The 19,196-nt window shown below is 35.3% G+C and overlaps 1 protein-coding gene across 2 annotated transcripts in view; it reads right to left on the minus strand.

Annotated features, from left to right (window-relative positions):
• LOC108906845 (ubiquitin carboxyl-terminal hydrolase 32) overlaps positions 1-18,941 on the minus strand; it is a 35,423-nt gene extending 16,482 nt beyond the window's left edge. For both annotated transcript variants that reach the window (XM_018710277.1, XM_023457224.1), the window contains exons 1-15: positions 18,784-18,941; positions 14,330-14,561; positions 11,274-11,507; positions 11,003-11,218; positions 10,835-10,941; positions 10,371-10,775; positions 10,034-10,316; positions 6,707-6,846; positions 6,420-6,654; positions 5,992-6,362; positions 5,649-5,935; positions 5,402-5,590; positions 2,382-2,484; positions 2,054-2,320; positions 1,866-1,960 (exon numbers count right to left, since the gene is read on the minus strand). In XM_018710277.1, the coding sequence (XP_018565793.1) occupies positions 1,866-1,960; positions 2,054-2,320; positions 2,382-2,484; positions 5,402-5,590; positions 5,649-5,935; positions 5,992-6,362; positions 6,420-6,654; positions 6,707-6,846; positions 10,034-10,316; positions 10,371-10,775; positions 10,835-10,941; positions 11,003-11,218; positions 11,274-11,507; positions 14,330-14,561; positions 18,784-18,841 (3,222 nt within the window). In that variant the 5' untranslated portion in view covers positions 18,842-18,941. The remainder of the gene's footprint in view (positions 1-1,865; positions 1,961-2,053; positions 2,321-2,381; positions 2,485-5,401; positions 5,591-5,648; positions 5,936-5,991; positions 6,363-6,419; positions 6,655-6,706; positions 6,847-10,033; positions 10,317-10,370; positions 10,776-10,834; positions 10,942-11,002; positions 11,219-11,273; positions 11,508-14,329; positions 14,562-18,783) is intronic.
• Positions 18,942-19,196: the final 255 nt, after the last annotated feature.

Here is a 19,196-nt window from a genome sequence, read left to right on the forward strand (position 1 = left end):
TTTTTAATTGCGTCCTTTTTACAATTTTTATTGAATATTTCAAATGTCAAGAAAATTTGATTTTTTTTTCAAAATTATGAATTTTTGATTATTTAATGCCAAACTGTGGGAAAAATGCAAAAAAAATAAAAAAAATCAATTTTGAAAAATAATCAAATTTTTCAAAAATTTTTAATTTTGCGTCCCTTTTTACAATTTTAATTCAATATTTCATGTCCAGAAATAAAAAATTTTGATTGAATATTTCATGTCCAGAAAAAAACACTTTTTTTGAAATTTAAAAAAATCAATAATTATGATGAAACAAATTTTTTGTTATTTTTCTCGCAATTTCGCTCATCAAATATGGCAAAAAAAAATTTTCTGGACATTCGAGAATTCAAAAATTTTTTAATTTTATTTTTTTTACAAAATTTTGATTTTTTTTTATATTTGATGAGTATTTAAGGCGAAATTGTGAGAAAAATAACGCAAAAAAAGAAAAAAATTCTATTTTGAAAAAATACCAAATTTTTCAAAATTTTTAATTTTGCGTCCTTTTTTACAATTTTTATTGAATACATATTTCAAATGTAAAGAAAAAATTTTTTTTCCTTATTTTTCTCACAATTTCGCTCATCAAATATGGCAAAAAAAATGAAAAAATTTGAAAAAAAATTTAATTTTTAATTGTTCTGGACATTCGAGATTTCAATGTAAAATTGTATATAAAATTTTTTTTGGAAAATTTGTTTTTTTTCAAATTTTTGATTTTATTTTTTATATTTGATGAGTATTTAAAATTGTGAGAAAAATAATGCAAAAAAGGAAAAAATATAATTTTGAAAAAATCTTATTTTTCAAAAATTTTTTTATACGAAGTTGCAGCCTTTCAATTATAACTAAAAATATTTGGAAATTTTTCTACACCTTTAATTTTTTTGCTTAATTTACATATACCTATTGAAAAAAAAAACGCTATAATCGAATCTAATTAAAAAGAAAACAAGAAATTATTTGTTAATGAATCGATCTCGGTCCCTTTAAAGCCCCATCCATGGTGCGGTTTATCGAAGGCGATGAGCAATACGTCGAAAATCACAATGATCAATTTCAATTAATCGACGGTGTATGTTCATTTCTAGAAGCGGTTCACTGCATCAGCGGGCAATTAGTCGGACGATAAAACTAGAAAAATGTATCAAATTTTCATCAACAAATAGAAATTTTTTGAAGAGTGGCCTAAATGGCGATTTATCGTCACCAAAACGTCCCCTATGCATTCTACTGAAATTTTTATAGTTTAATTTCAGAAAATTTATAACTTTCGAATGAGAATTGTGTTCTCGCTTCCTAAACTACTCTTCAGACCTATCCGCAACGCTATGTCTCCGAAAAAAACAGAAATAATTAATCAGAATGATCAGATTAATTTTTTACCGTTTTATCAAATGCGGATGGCCGTCACAGCATTTTCCATATGAAAACAAGGACATATCGACGTATTCCGAATAAATCGCACTGGGAATGAGGTGTTTTAAAACACCGATTCGTTCGTTGACATGTTTTTAGATCAATTCATGAACATTTAAAAAATAAATAAGTAAATAAATAAAAACAAAACAGTACCCAAAAAATAAACATTTACAAACTCAACACTCACTACTGCTAAACCGTAACGTTTCGAAAACCGCGTGAAATCTAAAACAGCCATTTTTCGACAGTATTACTTCGACATTTCAACAAACAAACTAAAAAAAATTACTAGAATACTACAATTTCACGTTTGCAACTTGCAACGTTGACAAACGACGGTTTCTAGCTACGGTTACGACAGTCATGCGCCAGCCACACACAACAAGGGCTCTATTTGGGTACGTGCATACCTTGAAGCATAGAATGTTGGGCATGCAAAGTGCCGAACCAGCGCTTACCTCTGGGCTTCGGGCCAACGGGCTGTCGGGTATTCCCATTTCCTCCTCTGTGGACAAACGGGAGTTACACAAAACAAAAAAAATCAGGAGCGGGATAAACCGCATGCACCCGACAAACGCAATACAAACGAGTTACAAACCTGTTTCGTTCTCACCCTCATCGGTCCCCGCGACGTCGTCCACGTCAGGCAGCTCGTAAGCGTACAATTCGGTGACCGTGCTGGAGTTGACGCGGCTCTCGTCCGGCAATAACACCCGGATCTGGCAGTAGGCCACCTCGGCCAGCAGCAGCCTGTCCGGTTTCACGCCGCACAACTCGTACAGTTGCACCTTGAGCTCTAGGTATCTCGCTTCGGAGTTGAGACGGACGCCGTACTTCACCGGGCAGTCGCCGTTCAAGCGGACAACTAGACGTAAGGAACAGAGTTAAGCAGTTTTAATCCAGGGAGCGTTGGAGGGGTGACTCACCTAGTACTTCGCAGAGGATGTAGCTTTCCATGGGCAACGGCAAGCTGAGGAGGTTGAACGGGTCGAAGCGTACGGACTCGTGCCCGCAAACTTGGCACGTCACCTACGGAGGCAACGGAAAGGCTTTAATTTAAATGTGCAGTAAAAATGCTACTCGTGGGTCTCGGAAATAATAACAACACAATTTCTTCCAGTAATAGTCCAGCGTACAACGGTAAAAATAGGATATTACCTCCGAATTGTTGACACAAGCACCGATTTTCATGAAAATTTCTCTTTTACAAAAGTTACATATCCATAATGTGTGCTTATTGTTTTTAGGGGGTGAAAACTACCCCTTCTTGCAAAAAACGTAAAAACCATAGATTTCAAGTGTTACGTCAATAGAATAAGCATTCTTTTATGTTTTGAATAATAATTTTTGATTTGTAGCAACATTTCAACCCTTAAAATCCACCCTTTTTGAGGAAAAAAAAAACAAAAATTAGTTTTCGCGGCTCTGAAATGTTTTGACGGAGCAATAATGAAGAATTGAATATTTTTTACTGTTTATGAAATAATACATGATTTATTGCACAGTATCAACCCTTAAGAACCACCCTTATTGCAGAAAATAAAGCAAAATTTTTTTCACATCATAGAATTTATAATGAATGAAAAACTCATCACTGTTTATAATATTACTGATGATTCATTGCAACGTTTCAACCCTTAAAAACAACCCTTAATGAGGAACTGAAAAATTTTCACCTGCTTCAAAACACTCAACGATACATTACTAAATGCAACGAGATTACTTAAAGCTCGAAACTAAAATTATGTAATTAGTGTGTCTCGGAAACTATCGGAAATTAAGCCATTTACACAAGCCGACAATTTTCACTGAATAATACAATTCGTTTTTTCACGATAACTTTTTTAATTTTTAATATATTTCATCGCTCCAAATAGCAATTTGCAGGGAATTGCAAGAGCTATAAATCAACCGTTATAGTTGAAGGGTTTTGAACTCTTCGTTTTCGAGATTTTTGGGTTTTAAGGGCTCAAAGGTGGTCCTTACACGCAAATGCAAACTAAAAAATGTAATATCTCAGTTAGTTTTTGCTCTACAGAAAAATTGAAAGAAAGCAAAAATATTATAAAAAAAGGCCTTTATTTTTGAACTCTTGCATTTTTCACGTATCTTGTTTAGTTTTTGAGTTATTTCGAAAAAAGGAATTTTTTTTTAAAAATTAAAAAATTTTATTTTCATTATTTCAAACTTTTTTTAAAATTTAGGCATTTTAAACCAGTCAAACTTGCAGAGCCTATTATTAGTACCTAAATAAAGTCAACTGTACATGGATTTGGCTTATTTTCTATTTTTATGATTCAGTCATAGATTTTATTGTTGATTTTTTCTCTGAAAAAATGAGATGACCATTTTATTTTCATCCTAACTCTGCGAGTTTCTGAGCTACGAAATTTTTTCAAAAAAGCATTTTAAACGTCTTTCCAAGCACTTTAAAAAAGGTTATATTCATTTTCTTCGAAAAATTGGTTCTTTCGCCATTATTTTACGGTAAATGGTTAGATTTTACTTTCCGAAAACTAAACAATCACCTTTAGAGAGTGATAACTCGGTTATTATTACATTTACGGTAATCAACACAAAATGAATCAATTCGTTATTTCAAAAGCTTTATTTTTGCCCTATATGGATTTTTCAATAAAACGCAAGGTTTTCAAATTATTTATCAAAAATGGTTGAAGAACATGCACTTTTTAGATGAAAAATCAACATTTTCAATCGCAAATAACTCGGAAAATATTAATTTTTGGAAAAAACGTTATAGCGCATTTTTTGCTTAGAATTCATCCCTCTATTGATTTTTGCGATTAAAATGGGTGCCTTCATTGCCACTCCCGAGAAGGGGAGGCATTCACCCCCCCCCCCCCCGGGTGAAAACACACATCGGCACTATGTAACTTTTGTTTCTTGAGCAATTTTTTACATACTGTTAAAATTTCACATCAATCGGTGCATGTGTCAAGAACTCGGGCCTAAAAACCGTCATATACTGAGCTATAAACAAAATCAGAAATAGTGGTACATACGAATAATTCAATTTTTTTAATGTTTGGTACAAAAATCGATAAGTTCTTCGATAATTATATACTCCACGTCAAAAATAGCGGTCATAAATCCAGTTACAATTATTTAACTTCGTGTATGGAACTGTAATGTGCTGTTCTTTTCGCATAGTGTTCCAATATGTCCAGCCCGCACACGCACGAATTTGAAACTTTCTTTTGTTACAAACGTCTATTTCTGTCTTTCCTTGTTATGTACAAAACAAGAGACCCCCCAAGGCCTCGTGGTCTGAATTCCTGTAATACCGCCCTGTCTCAGTTACCAGCCGATGTGTGTCGCTGCATGTCATATGCGCGCAGTTATCCCAATAAGTGTGACCAAAACGTGTGTGGGTTGTTAATGACTAATCTGCTAGTCGGAGGGTTCGTAATTGACCGATTTAACGGATCAAGAATGGTGTACGATGACAACGTAAGCAAATGTCGAACAGTTTATAATTTCTTCTTTTTTATCAATTTAAAAATAATAATAAAAAAGTAGAGTGGCAGATTAAATTTTACTAGGCAAGACGTTTGTGTTTTTGGACATTTTAAAAATCATACCGAGGGTGTCATGTCAAAAGGGCGTAAGAGTCAATATAGTCGGTTTTGGGTTTTTAGGGCATACGACCTCATTTAATCAATTCGCTTAATATTTATAAACATCAACACTCTATTCTAACGCATTTTACTTAGGCGTATGAACCAATTTTGCAAAACTATAATATCAGAAAGGCGTATGCCTGTAAAATTTCAGATTTGGTTCGTACGCCCCTCTGGTATGACTCCCTCGATATACGACTAATTTTATAGCGAGTAGTGAAGAAAAATCAAAGGAAGGCCAAGAATGAACACAAACGATTTTATAAGTGCGCTTCCAAACCGTAACATCAAAAAAAATTACTCACTTTGCTCTTTAACTGCCCGTAGAAAAGATCGGTGATGATGGAATGGTTCGTCGCCAGATGCTGCTGCCAAGCTTCCTCCGCGACGACCTCGTCGGGTCGCCCGCCACTGTCGTTCAACTCCGTATACTGCCTGTTGGCCACCCTGTTGAGGTCCTCGTGCAGAGAATCCAATAACCACGCCAAAAGTTCCTGGAGGAATGAAACGATTATAAACGTTCGCAACTCCCGAAACTATCGACGGACGTACCTGCGAATCGTGCTGACCGCCACTTCCGAGCAGAGGCGCGTGCTTCGTCACGCAACATCTCAGCTTCAAGGGGGCCACGCTCCTCGTCGAGCCCGCCCAGAGCTCTCTGCACAGCTCGGCGTAACGCCTTGCCACGACCCCCTTCGTGCCGAGCGGGTTCGTGCAGTTCAACTCGGACAACTGAGCGTCGCGCTGAAAGTACATGGTCAGAGGTCTCGTGTTCGAAACGGCCTGCAGGGCCGCGTTCATGAAACAGGTGTTGCCCAGATTGTGCAGTCCCGTGGCGCCTGAAACACAAATCGTCGAATAAACGACATCACGGACAAATCTTCCGGCGTCGTACCTGGCGGGAGGCATATCGTGGGCCTCCTCTCCACGCTCAACCCGATATCGTGACCGCCGTTGGGCGTCAGCTGACTCAGCTCTTCCGGCCAGGTTAAATCTTTGTTTCGGACCTCCAGGAGGATTTGGTCGCCGTCGACGATGTTCAGATCTTGAAGGGTCATGTTGTCATCATCGAGAAGGCTCGACGAGTGCTCCCGCAGCAGCCACAGCCTTGCGTCTTCGGACGTCAGCGATAAACGGTGACAGAGGAAGTCCGTGACTTGCTGTACGGTCGCCAGGCGGGAGAAAGCGGCGGTGTGAGTGAGACGGCGGCTAATAGCGGCGGTAACGCTCGAAGTCAGACCCGCCGTGGTCAAAGCCGCTCCGTACCTAAAAATATCAACGAAGATTTTGTACTTCCGTAAGAATACGTCCAATAACGCTTACCCTCCCACGACGCTGCCCCAAGACGACGTACTTCCTACCGACTGGTGCCGTAGTATCCTCAGATTCAACGGGTAGAGCTCCAGCTCGACTTCGGTGCGACCCGGGGGCCTTATAACTTGCCTCGGTAACGGTAACGGACCCCCGTACCACATAGACAGGGCCTTCCACAAGGAGTCGGGTACCAACTCGAAATCGTTGCCCTGCACCAACGTTATATCTTTGGTCAAACGTCCACCTATAACAAACCGCGCTGTAGGAGTTCTTTGGGACAAAAATTATCGTTTTACCTTCGCCTGTCAAGGTGGGAACTTTAAATGTGGGTTCTTTCACGAGACTAGTGTTGTCGATGGGGCCCGGCCGCCCCAAACTTTTCTTGGAACCGGTGCCGGAGCTGCTGGACACCCCCGAGCTGGAGGCGATGCTGCAACTGCAAAATTCTTAAATGAAATGGTTGAACAGACACAGTCCGCTCAAATTAATAAATAAATTCCTGTAAAATTTAAAGTTCAATTAAAGTATATACAAATAAAAGTGACATCTTTTATTTGGCCCCTACATTCCTCATAATATTTTTTTTCGTCACTCCGACCAAGGTGCCAATCAAAAAATTCCCGAGTGTTTTCAATTTTTATTTTTTGCCTGATTTGTCTAAATTTAAAGCATTTGTACTATTTTTTTATGTGTTTACTCTGTGAATCCGTGTAATGACTTCTAACAACGACCTAGTTCAGGTGAACGGCATAATATCAATACACCTGATGAGATACGACAACAGGGTGCCGGGAAGGCACAAAACTTGTTTGTTGTTTCTTGTTTGGGGCTTCACTTGCTTTTTCAGTGGCGAAGTATAAAAATTACTAAAAAAATCAGTTTCCACAACTGACTTTAAAGAAACAACCTCATACGTGTTCATTCAAACTTACACGCTGCGTGATAGCTCAAAACAAAAAGATTTCTGTACAATATGGGGTCCTAAACTTAAGTTGTTTTTGATAAAAAAAAGTTTATATGGAACTTTGCAGAGTTAAATGAACAAAGCTTAGAAAATTAATCAAATTACAATAATTGCTAAAACTTGCTTTTATGCAATGATAGGCCAGTCAACTCAACTTGAAAAAAACCTCTTTTTTTGCCGAAATTTAGTTCAGCAAACAGAGACACATAAAAATTAGGGGAAATTCCGTATAATTGATTGAACTACTTTATCCCAGCTGAATGTTAGCGCTTCATTTTCAAAATGGCGTTCAAAGTTCGCAAAAAACACTTTTTTCATTTCATAAAAAAAACCTAAGTTTTAGATAAAAGTTGCTGAACTTTTTATAACAACATTTTGAAGCCAGCTAGATGTCAATTGATAAATAAATGTATAAAAAAACGGCTAAAAATTGCATTTTTTAAAAACGTCTATATCTTTAAAACAAAAGTTTTTTTTTCGAAACTTTCAGAATATGTATGGCGGGTAGAATAAGTGCATTTTTGTAAAATATCAAAATATTTGATAGTTTCTACAAAAATTGAAAAAAATAAATTTTTTTCAAGTTTCAATAAATCATATTTTTTTACAAAACTTTCAGAATATGTAGTGCTTGGCAAGTAGAACAAGCGCATTTTAGTAAAATTGAAAAATATTTGTTAGTTTTTGAAAAAATTTAGTTTTTTGAAAAAATTTATTTTTTTCAAGTTTCAATAAATCATACAGTAATGCACTTACGTGACCCATCTTAGGCTTAAAATTTTCTCTAAGAGTTGTACTTTCCTGTGCAAATTGTGCGCCTATTGCAAAATAATTAGAAATATGCGAAAAATCTACCGAAACTTTGACTTCTCTCTTCAGGTCAAAAATGTAGATCTTTTTGTAATCGTTGAATTTTAATCGGAATGACATTATTACCATTTGAAAGCTGACATTCTTTCACGAATTTAAAAAAATAGTGTCCTACACAGGATTCATAGTTCAAAAGTAATAAGGCATTCCCCGACTTTTCCAGGTTTTCCCTGACTTATAAAAAAAACTCCAGGTCACTTGTAGTTCATTTTTACATACTAATTGATGTTTATGCATTAAACTTTTTCTCGACTGGACTCCATAATATTTTTTATACCCTAACAGCATCTTATAAAGGTTTCAAAACCACAAATAGTTTTCTCTTTCAAGAACCCAGGACCGGCCTTTACAAAATTTCCAGTTGCACACATCAAATTCCCTGACTTTCATGAATATTTTTAATATTACCCGAGTATTCCCTGTTTTTTCATGAAGAATAACGAATTCCCTGACTTTTCCCGGCATTCCCGGCTGCTACGAACCCTGTACGACCAAGAGGGGCGAAGAATTTTATTTTTTTTTACAAGAAATCGCTACGACTGCATTTATTAATATTAAAATCTAAAATTTACACATGTTGTAGGTAGTTGAATACTTTCACTTCAATTTAAAAAATAATACGCAGCGGGCCCAACAAAATTAAGTTTATTCTAAAAAATGGGGTCAATTATTGCGGACTATTTTTTATATTGACGTGAAAGTCTTCAACTACATGTGTAAATTTCAGAACTTAATATTAATGAGGTCGTAGCGATTTTCTGAAAAAAAAAAAAATTCTCGGCTCCTGTTGGTCTTAAATTTTTTTTTAAATTCGTGAAAAAATGTCAGTTTTTCAAATGGCAGTAATGCCATTCTGATTAAATTTCAAGGATAAGAAAAAGATCTACATTTTTCGACCCCGAGAAAAGAAGTCAAAGTTTCGGTAGATTTTTTGCATATTTCCAATTATTTTGCAATACGCGCACAATTTGCAAAGGAAAGGACAACTCTTTGAAAAAATTTTAAGCCCAAGATGGGTCACGTAAGTGCATTACTGTATGATTTATTTAAACTTGAAAAAAATGTATTTTTTTCGAAAAACTAAATTTTTTCAAAAACTAACAAATATTTTGCAATTTTACAAAAATATACTTGTTTTACTTGCGAAGGACTACATATTCAGGAAGTTTCGTAAAAAAAAAATAAATTTTTTCGTTTTAAAGATATCGAAATTTTAAAAAAATTAGATTTTTAGCTGTTTTTTTTGCAATAACTAATATCTACATTTGTTTATCAATTGTCATCGGGCTAGCTCAAAATTTTTATTAAAATTCTACAACATTTGTCCAAAACATTTTATTCTAAAACGTTTTTTTTTAAATGAAAAAAAAAATGTATATCGATATTCAACCGATTTATTTTCTGTCGTTTTTATCGTTTCCAGAAATGCACTCTTTCTACAAATTGTCTATAAGCAGTAATTAAGGATTTAAATTATTAACATTAAGTTTCAGTCATCATAAATAGCATTTCTTTCTTTTTGTTTTATGCATTTGTGTCATTAATGAACAACTTTTTGCATAACATTTTACTCATGCCAAGTAAATTTACAAGAAAACAAAAATAGACTCATATGGAGCACGATTATGGCAACCAGTACTCAAACATTTACGTTTTAGATACTGGTAGTGTTATTCCTCGTCTTGATTTGTCTCCGAAAACATTAAAAAGACTAAACAGGATATACGAATGGCTTTTACATTAATTACAATGTATTTTCCCGTATATTCCTCGCAAAGCGCACACTAACCTGTCTCCCCTGCTCAGGAGGTCTCCCATGGACTCCATACTGTTAGAATTGAAGTCGTTGGACGTGGACGTGTAGTCCGTGGTGTTGCTGATCAGACTCTCGTCGCACACTATGCCCTCTTCTATGGGTATCCTCGGCTCGTGGCGGCAACTGCAGTAATCCAGATTGGACCGAGGCGACGTGGTATAATTCAACCACTGCTGCCACCACTCGGACGAGATCAGGTACCAGAACTGACCCACGTTGTAGCCGCGGCGCTGCTCCCTCTCCAACCACCCGGTAACTGAAAGAGAACGGTTTCGGAGAACGCTCGGGGATTTCGAGGCTTCGTACATACCTATTTCGTACTCATCGTGACGGCACTGCGGCTTCAGCCCCAGGGACACGTGGCACACCTGAAACAGCAACTCCAGGAGCGGCGTGACGAGACTGTTATCTTCGACGCTCCACACTAAAAAGTCTTCTTGCGTCAGTCCGCCGTTCTTGTCCAGACGGTTGTTCAGCGAGTCCAGGGCTTTGTTGTGCCTCTTCATGATTTCCGTTTCAAAATTGCTCTTCTGCGACTCCTTCCGCGCGTTTTCCATGACGTCCCGCTTGGGCTGCGTGTAGTTCTCGTGGAACAACTGGGTGGCGTACGACAGCTTGTTCTCGTTGGCTATGAAGAGCAGGGTCTGCGTCATGTACTGCACCTCCTCCGTGTTCAGGTAGCAGTCGCGGTCCATGTCGAATACCTTGAAGCAAACTGGAAAGAAAATTACCGGTTACTCACCGTGATGTTCGACGAGGCGACGTCTCACTCACATTTCATCCGTTCAACCATGGGTCCCCGGCAGGCGGCTGATATGCCGCAGCACAGCTCCTTGAAGTCCACGTGGTCATCTCTGTTGACGTCCAAGGCCAAGAATAAGCTGTAAAGGAAAAATTTCATCACGACACGTCCCGACGACAACTCCGACAACGTTTTATTACCCTTTGCAGGCTTTCAGCGGAACGGGCGGCGAAACTAACGACTTGAGACAGTTAAAATCCAGGTGGCCCGTAGTGGAGGCACTCTGCAGTGCCCAGAAGCACTTCTCCAACTCGCAGATGTCCTGCTCTTCCAGGTGCGTAACGCCAGACAACGTCTGGTAGAATGTGGGCGTTTCCAAGTCGGAACTCAAGGAAACGCAAGGGTTAGAGAGTAACCTACGAAAAAACCCGAAATAACCTCGAGAAATAACTAAAAAACGCAACAGATTACCATTTGGACAGGACCGTCGCCTCTTTATTGTAAATTATCCAGGTGCGGAATTCCTCGAAGGTGACCTTGTCTTGGCCGGCGCCGAAGAGAGATATCGACGTTCGGTCCCACGAGGGGTTCGCTTTGTTCGATCCGTCAGAGGGGGGCAGGGTCCCCTCGATCTGTAGGGCGCTTTGGAACTCCGACCGGACGATCTGGGTGCCCGATTCGTTGCAGTACAACGTCCATAGGAACCTGTGTTAATGTTTTTTTTTTTGGATAAAACAAAAATCATTTTGTCACCACAGATCGAATCTCATAAAAAAGACAAGTGAAACAGTGGCATTGTTTTTGTCCCACTCTGGAAAAAAAATTTAACTTTTACTTTAATTTTAAGGAGGTATATCGGTCCAAGGGAAGTGAGGAGCGCAGGGGGAGGGTCCTATGCTTTTCTTATGGGACTAAAACCCACTGCCAATTTGAAAAAATTAAATTCTATTAAAATTATTTACGATAAACATTATCTATATAGCAAAGAAATCTACTCGTATGCACATAGCATACATATTGACTAATTAACAACATAAAAATATTATATTGAAGTAGTTTTAAATTATATTTAATGAACGCATAAACACTATGTAGATGTGGCAACAGCGCTAATAATCGAGTGCAGTTGTACACACTGTGAACCTACAGACCTCGGACATCGGAGATATTGTGCGTCAAATTCGGGTAAAGATGCGTACGCGTTCAAAAACGTATTGTGTATAAACTATGTAAAATATAATTATTATATATAGCAGATATATCGTATTATCCTCGCGAAGATTTGTATCCTTTATTTAAAATCCGTAAATCATGTGAACTGGTAAAACAAAGAGAATTATATTAATTTAGTTCTACAGAAATGAAATGACACTCGCGCCCATCTCTCGTCCAAGTCAAAGAAAATGTTGGATGCAATTTTGAAGGTTCTATGATAGAAATTACATTATTACTCACTGTTTTTAATCTCTATTTTAGTAATGTTACAAAAGTTTTGCAACTATAACTAATTTGTTAGATATAAAGTTTGCTGAGAAATATTTATGTTCCTTTGTTATTCCGTACAAATGCTTTTATCTCAAGTAGGTATTACTATATTATCAAGTAAAGAAAACTTTATGTAACCCTAAATATCGCTGGGTAATGATTACGATGTTTTTATAAACCATTAAATATATTAAAAGGATTTATCAACAGTATTTTTTATTCCAATATATCACAGCTTCCTAGTCTTTTTTAATTAATCTAGTTTTTTTAAAACATTACAAAAAATCATCTGTTGTGGATAATTTATTGTTGATAACAATGTACATGGGATTTAGGAAAAATGTATATGTTTGAATTTCGTTTTTATCAAGTCTTTCAAATGTATTCCCTCCTTGCTGTCAGCTGATTGCGACGTTGCCACATTAATCCTCAAGTTAAACAGAAATGCAATTATAGGTTTCTGTTTTTAATTAATACAGCTGTACTATGTTCAAAACTTACATTAGTTTTACATCAAAAATAAGATAATGGAATCTATCTATGGAAAAGTTTTGTTTCACAATTTCTACATTTTTTTTCTGTTATGGGCAAAAAAAAGAGCCGCACCGTCCATCTTCGCCATATAAACCTATGTTAAAATGAACAACTTTCAACAACAATATCTCAAAATCTAGATTCAAACAAAATTTCAAAAAAACATGACGCACAGAGGGAGCACTGGGTAATACGCTATATAAATTTCAAGTACATCTGTGCATTTGAGTAAACCCGATATACCCCCTTAAATTCACCATATTTTCACGAAGCACCAAACAATGCTTTTTAAAAAAATAAATTTTTTTTCAGTTTATATTAAATCTACAGTAAATATTAATTTTGGGTCTGTCAGATATACATTTTATGTTTTAAAATAATAATTTTAGCGTCTTATAAAACCAACATATTAAAAATAAATAAAAATACTTAGTAATCTGATAGATTTTATATATTTCTTAGAATCACTTCAAGTTTTTAATAAGAAGTACTAATATTCTTACAATTTTTTAAAGCACTGCACTTAGTTTGTGAATCTCAGCGTCAATGACCTTTGACATTGGCCTGGTTTAAGCAAACTACATATCAATACACCTGATGTGATATGACAAGAGGGCATAAGGCGGACAAAAAAACAAACGGTTAATGTTAATACAACGAAAGAAGATTGTCAAGATTTACATTTAATTTAGTTTCCAGTTTACTGGTGTATATCTTTATAGTATTACGGCGATTCTAAGTTAACAACTGTAACTTTATTATAATTTATAGATCCATTCTTACAGAACCTGAAATTTAAATGTATTTAAGCTACAGCAAACAAATAAATAAATAACACTATTTAGAAATAGGTGCTAAAGTAAACGTTAGATAAAAAAAATCAGGAAAACAACCTATGTAAAGATTTGTTTAGTTTTTTTCTGCAATATGGCATTGTTTATATAAAATTCCGATTAAGTAATATGAAGGATTGACGTTTGTTATCAATATTCGAGCAGCAACAGTAATTACTGTTATTTTTATATCGTAAAATGCCTTATCATTGGTCAGAAGATAAGCCGCGTTCTCCTACAATCTCATGTTTTGTTTTCTCTCGTGTTAAACTCGTTTACGTTTACGAATCCGATAGAAAATCTGAAATAGTCAAATTTAAACAGTCTTAAATTTCACCATTTAAATACCCTTCGACAAAACTCGAATTCAAGGTCGGGACAACTTTACAATTATTTTTAGCACAAACATTTATTTTTCAGATCCAGAACAGACATTTTCCAACCACAATACAGCACCGTGTTTAACTAAGTCATAAGACATTATTCAATTTGTTTTGTAACTGTTTAAAATTGTTATTTGCTTTTCGGTGTCGTTAAACTCAAGAACTAACGATATATTTGTATTGCTCGAAAACAACGCGATTTAAAAAATTCTTTGCAAACAAAGTGATACAGACGAGAACAACAACAGCAAAACAAACATATTCGCGGATTTCATTAAATAACGACACTCACTTGATCTTCTCCTCCTGAGTGCCCTTTGTGAGCAGGACCAGCCCGCATATTAAGTCCCGGAAGGCTATGCCCCGCGAAGTGCCCCCGCAAGCCGCGTACAGCCAGTCGGCTATAGTCACCGGGACGCCGTCCCCCAGGACGTTCTGGGTGAACGCCTGGCGGCTCAGGTACTGGCCTCCGTTGGTCAGTCTCTTGAACGCCTCACATACTCTCTTGAGCTCGGCATCCGTCACTGAAAAAAAAAATCGGTTATGTAAATTTCATTCACCGTATATACTGATACGTAAACAAATATTAAGTATTTTAATCCAAGCGATCAAGTCTAAATTATCGCATGTTTTAAAAATAACAATGTTATCAGACGTTTACAATTAACAAAGACCTGTAATTCCATCACCGAATTTTCTGTTTGGCACCTTTTGTTGAAGCCATCGCGATGCGTTCCTGTCCAGACGGCCCTTTACACGTAGAAATCATAGAGACGACGAGCCATAAAATAAATACCAATTATTTACTTTCTACAACATTCATAACATGAAACATTTATACAATAAAAACGAATTCAAAGTATCTTTATCATCGAATTGTTTGTTCTTATTACCTAGTGAATAGGACAAAAGTGTGTTATCTGCTAGATTTTATCGATAAATAATGTTAATTGTTCAATTATCACAGTATATAAATACATAAGCACTTGAAATTGTACTGGAGTAACTTCTAAAATAAAAAATAAGGCGACGCATACATATTCAACGATTTAAAAAAAAAAAAAAATCGATTTGTTTGCTGGAATTATTTACCTATGATTAGATTATACATGGGAATATTTGGGAAAGAAGTATGTCAGATTGAAACAGTGTTTTTCCGATATAATTGAACCAGTAAAATCAATATTTAAATCCATTATTATTTGTTTAAATCATATTAAAAAGTTTTACGGACAAATATACACTAGTCACAAAAATTAAGGGATCAAAAAAACCTTAAGTTTTAAGTGATTATCACAAGGCTGTAACTTGACGGAAGATTGTCGTACAGCAATAAAAAAGAAGGAAATTGAAGCTTGAGGTGTCTAGTTTCAGGATCTAGAAATCTTAAATTTTTATCGTTGACCACCTCTAAGAAATCATATTTAAAAAAAAAAAAAAATTGGTCCAAGAAACTTGATATATTTAAGGATTTTCGCTAATCTTGAGATAACTTTACAAATAATGGAGAGACTAAGGATATTTTAATTCCCCTTGAACCTCAAAGTGTCCCAAAGAAACCTGAAGAGTTCAAACCGCTGCGATTTTTTTTTTCATTGTGATTCGAATAATCAAAATTGTCACTTTTTGTTCAAATCAACTAAAAGGTAAATTTTGCGTCTTTTATCCATTTCATCTTTTTTTTTTCACAAATATCCATATTTTTTTTCATCAATAGTTATTTTTATATCTAGAACGCGAAATAGTACTTTAAAAAACTTTTAAAATCGTGTTTGAATCAAGACGGTTTAGGCGAGGTGACTATCATAATAATAGCAACCTAATAAACAATAATTTGTTGTTTGAAAAAGTAGTGTCGGAATTATACATTGTAATTCATATTCTAAGAGTGTTTAATTCAAAATGAGCTCGGAAAGTGAAGACGAGCATTTACCAGGGGAAGTATTGGAAGCGGTACAAAGTGCTGTTTCACAATTAACCCCCAAAAAATCGTCGAGACAGTACGAGATTGCCTACAATGAATTCAAAGGGTGGTGTAGTTCGAAGAAAATTCAAATAGTGTCCAAAACAGTATTCCTGACATATTTCAAACATAAAATTAATAAAATTAAACCTTCGATGTTATGTTAAAAAGTACACTGAATGCTAAAAAATATGTAAATATCAGAAATTTTCCAAAACTAATACCATATTTGAAAAGCAAATCAGTTGGATACCGTCCTGTGAATGGATGCTCCTGAAATGCCTAAATCATACTCAGCGGCATGAGTTGAGGATTCTGGATGAACATTAAAATAGGCTAGCACATTTATTACATTATCATTATCTTCATTTGAAGTTATTGGTTTTGGTAAAATTCTTTCTGCACAAATTCGACCATACTCTAGTTCTAGTTGATTTGTTAAAATAAACTTTTTTCTGCTTATTGGTGGCAAATTTGGATATGTCTCATTAAAAACTGTACATGTTCTGCTTATAATCCCATTGCAACATCCGTGAATGTATAATAAATTTAAAATATCAGTATTTGAATATGTATTGCTTCCCATTTCTTATAAACACTAAATTGAACTGTCACTGCAAGAGACTAACAACAAATTGACAGTTTAGTTGTTTGTTTTGAAGTTTTGCTAAAAATTCCACAGCTATCCTCACAAGAAATTACACGATTTTAGGTGATTACACAAAAAATAGTAGATAACTTAAAAACTAGAAGAGATAGGTATAGGGAACCCTGATACCGTTCGAAAGATAATAAAACTGTTTATGAGAATATAGGAAAACATACATGGTGTTCCATTTAAAAAAACCGACTTATGAAGGCTTGAAGTAAACTAAACTTGGCATTAAATTTCTAGCACCCTGTATGCAATTAAGCCACTTTGAAGGTATGGATGGGAAGCTTAGAGACCTAGCTATCCCCCCTATAAATATCGTTGCTTCGTCTTTCTTACTATAAAATATAAAAAATTAAATATGTCGAAAACAGTTAATTTTAGGAATAGGAAAACTTCATAAGAGTCCACCTAAAATAACACGTAGAATCCAAAATTGCAATAATATATAGGGTGTTCCATTTAAAATAAGCAAGTTGATGGCGACTTCCGGTATAACCAGAAGTCGTACGTGGACGCCATTATTTTAGTTGAGAAGGGCATGCCCGAAAACCCGGTATAAGTAGTCTCTGAAATAATTCTAATGGGCCGTCACCGTGAGACACCCTGTATATTGATGCCCATGGATCTTTTGAAAAGGAAGCAAAAATCTTGAAAAAATTTTTTAAGCTGGATTGATTTCTTAAAAGTGGGCGAAAAATTTTTTTCTCTCAGATTTTGAAATCAAAACTTTCGCTTTTTTTTAATTGCTCCAAGACCGTTTTCCGCTAAGTTACAGCCTTTGAAAATCCCCTTAAAATTTATGAATTTTTTTATTCTTCAATTTTTATAACTAGTTTACATAAACAAATTTGCTAAGCCAAATTAGATACAGCCTACATCAAATGCAGTGAAATCGATAATATTAATAACGCTGTGTCTGAAACATAAACCCACTGTCATTTTTTTTTAGATACTATTGTCTAGACTAGAGCCTAGAACAATCAGCGAACAAGCCGTATCAAAATTGAGTATAATAGGATTATAAAATAAATCAAAAATGAATTCTATCGGCAAAAAAACTAACAATGACTAAATGGCACCATAAATATATGTGAATCATGACAATTAGATTGATTTTCATATAATAAAAATAGTCGAAGTAGATTAATGTTATCAGATAAGATGCGCGAGAATAATTATAACGTGATTTTTATCATTTTCTAGAAAGGCTTAACCATAGATAGGTGTCCCTCAAAGTAATACCAGTAATACCACCATAATATCGCCCAATATATCAATATATCCGAGTGACGAAAAAAACGATGAAATTTTATTCAAAATTACTCACATGTCGATATTGCTCATTACCTTCCAAGCAAAACTATTTTTAATAACATTTACCAAGTCAGTTTAGCGATTAACAGAGAAAATTATATTTTTATTGATGTTTTGATTGTGGTTTCCCTGCCCTTGCACTTTTTAGCATCGTATTTCACAAATCATCGAATGCATTATTTATTATTAGGCAAACCACTGGAAAAACCGACGCAAATCAACTTTACAACCACAGAAACTATTAGTGTGCGAACAAGGAACACCCACACGATGTTTAATAAACCTGGAGAATACCAACAACCTCATAACCCATCAAAGTTCTCGTTTTATTTACTTACATAATTTGAATAACAAGTTTAACTGCATTTATTGATATGTAAATAAGTGAAATATGTCTGCATTGCAATCAGTGAGGAATTTTTATTTATGCAATAAAAGCAGCAGTTCATCACTAAATGAGGACATGTCCATACACTGCCTTGCTGCTTCCTCATTTGTCTGGACAAATTAAAAAAATTACTGTGGAAATTACCGTTTAAACGATTATCAACAGAATCGTATTCGCTGCAGTCAAATTAAAGCGACTAATCAGATCGAATTAATTAAAAAGGCGAAACGTTCGGAGAAAAATTAACCCGAACCAGTCGGGGAAAAAACGCAAATCAAAGCAAGAAAACCAATTTGCGATCGAATGTTGTCGTTTCCTTGAACGTACATAAGTTAATTACACGTATTTTTTTAATGATACTATTTACGTTTTAACATATCACATGATATAAGCGATGGACAGTCAACATAGTAATATTGCACTTACTCCGCTTCACTGCATCCTCGTAGCTCAGACAACTCCTTTTCGAATCTTTTGCGCCCATTTTTTACATTTTCTTCATGGTTAATAACATTTTATCAACGGAATACCACAGATATTACACAATTTACAAATTCACCAAAATGACAACTATTTACAGTGACATGAAGTTGCAGTGTTGCAATTCTACAATAGTGTTCCTAATATCACACCACTTATTTTGCCAAGGTGGCTATAATTTCAAAGGTTGAATTATAACTTTCCGGTAAAACAATTTATTGCTGTATCTCTACTTTTTGTTTTCATAAGTTAAAAATCTGCTCTCCTATTCCAACTTAACTGATGCAGCACCATTTCCGTACGTTGATTCATATATAAATTAATAAATTAATAAAGTTTAATATGACGTCACATATTTG

Source organism: Anoplophora glabripennis, unplaced genomic scaffold (assembly GCF_000390285.2).
Source record: "Anoplophora glabripennis isolate ALB-LARVAE unplaced genomic scaffold, Agla_2.0 scaffold59, whole genome shotgun sequence".
Classification (NCBI taxonomy): Eukaryota; Metazoa; Arthropoda; class Insecta; order Coleoptera; family Cerambycidae; genus Anoplophora; species Anoplophora glabripennis.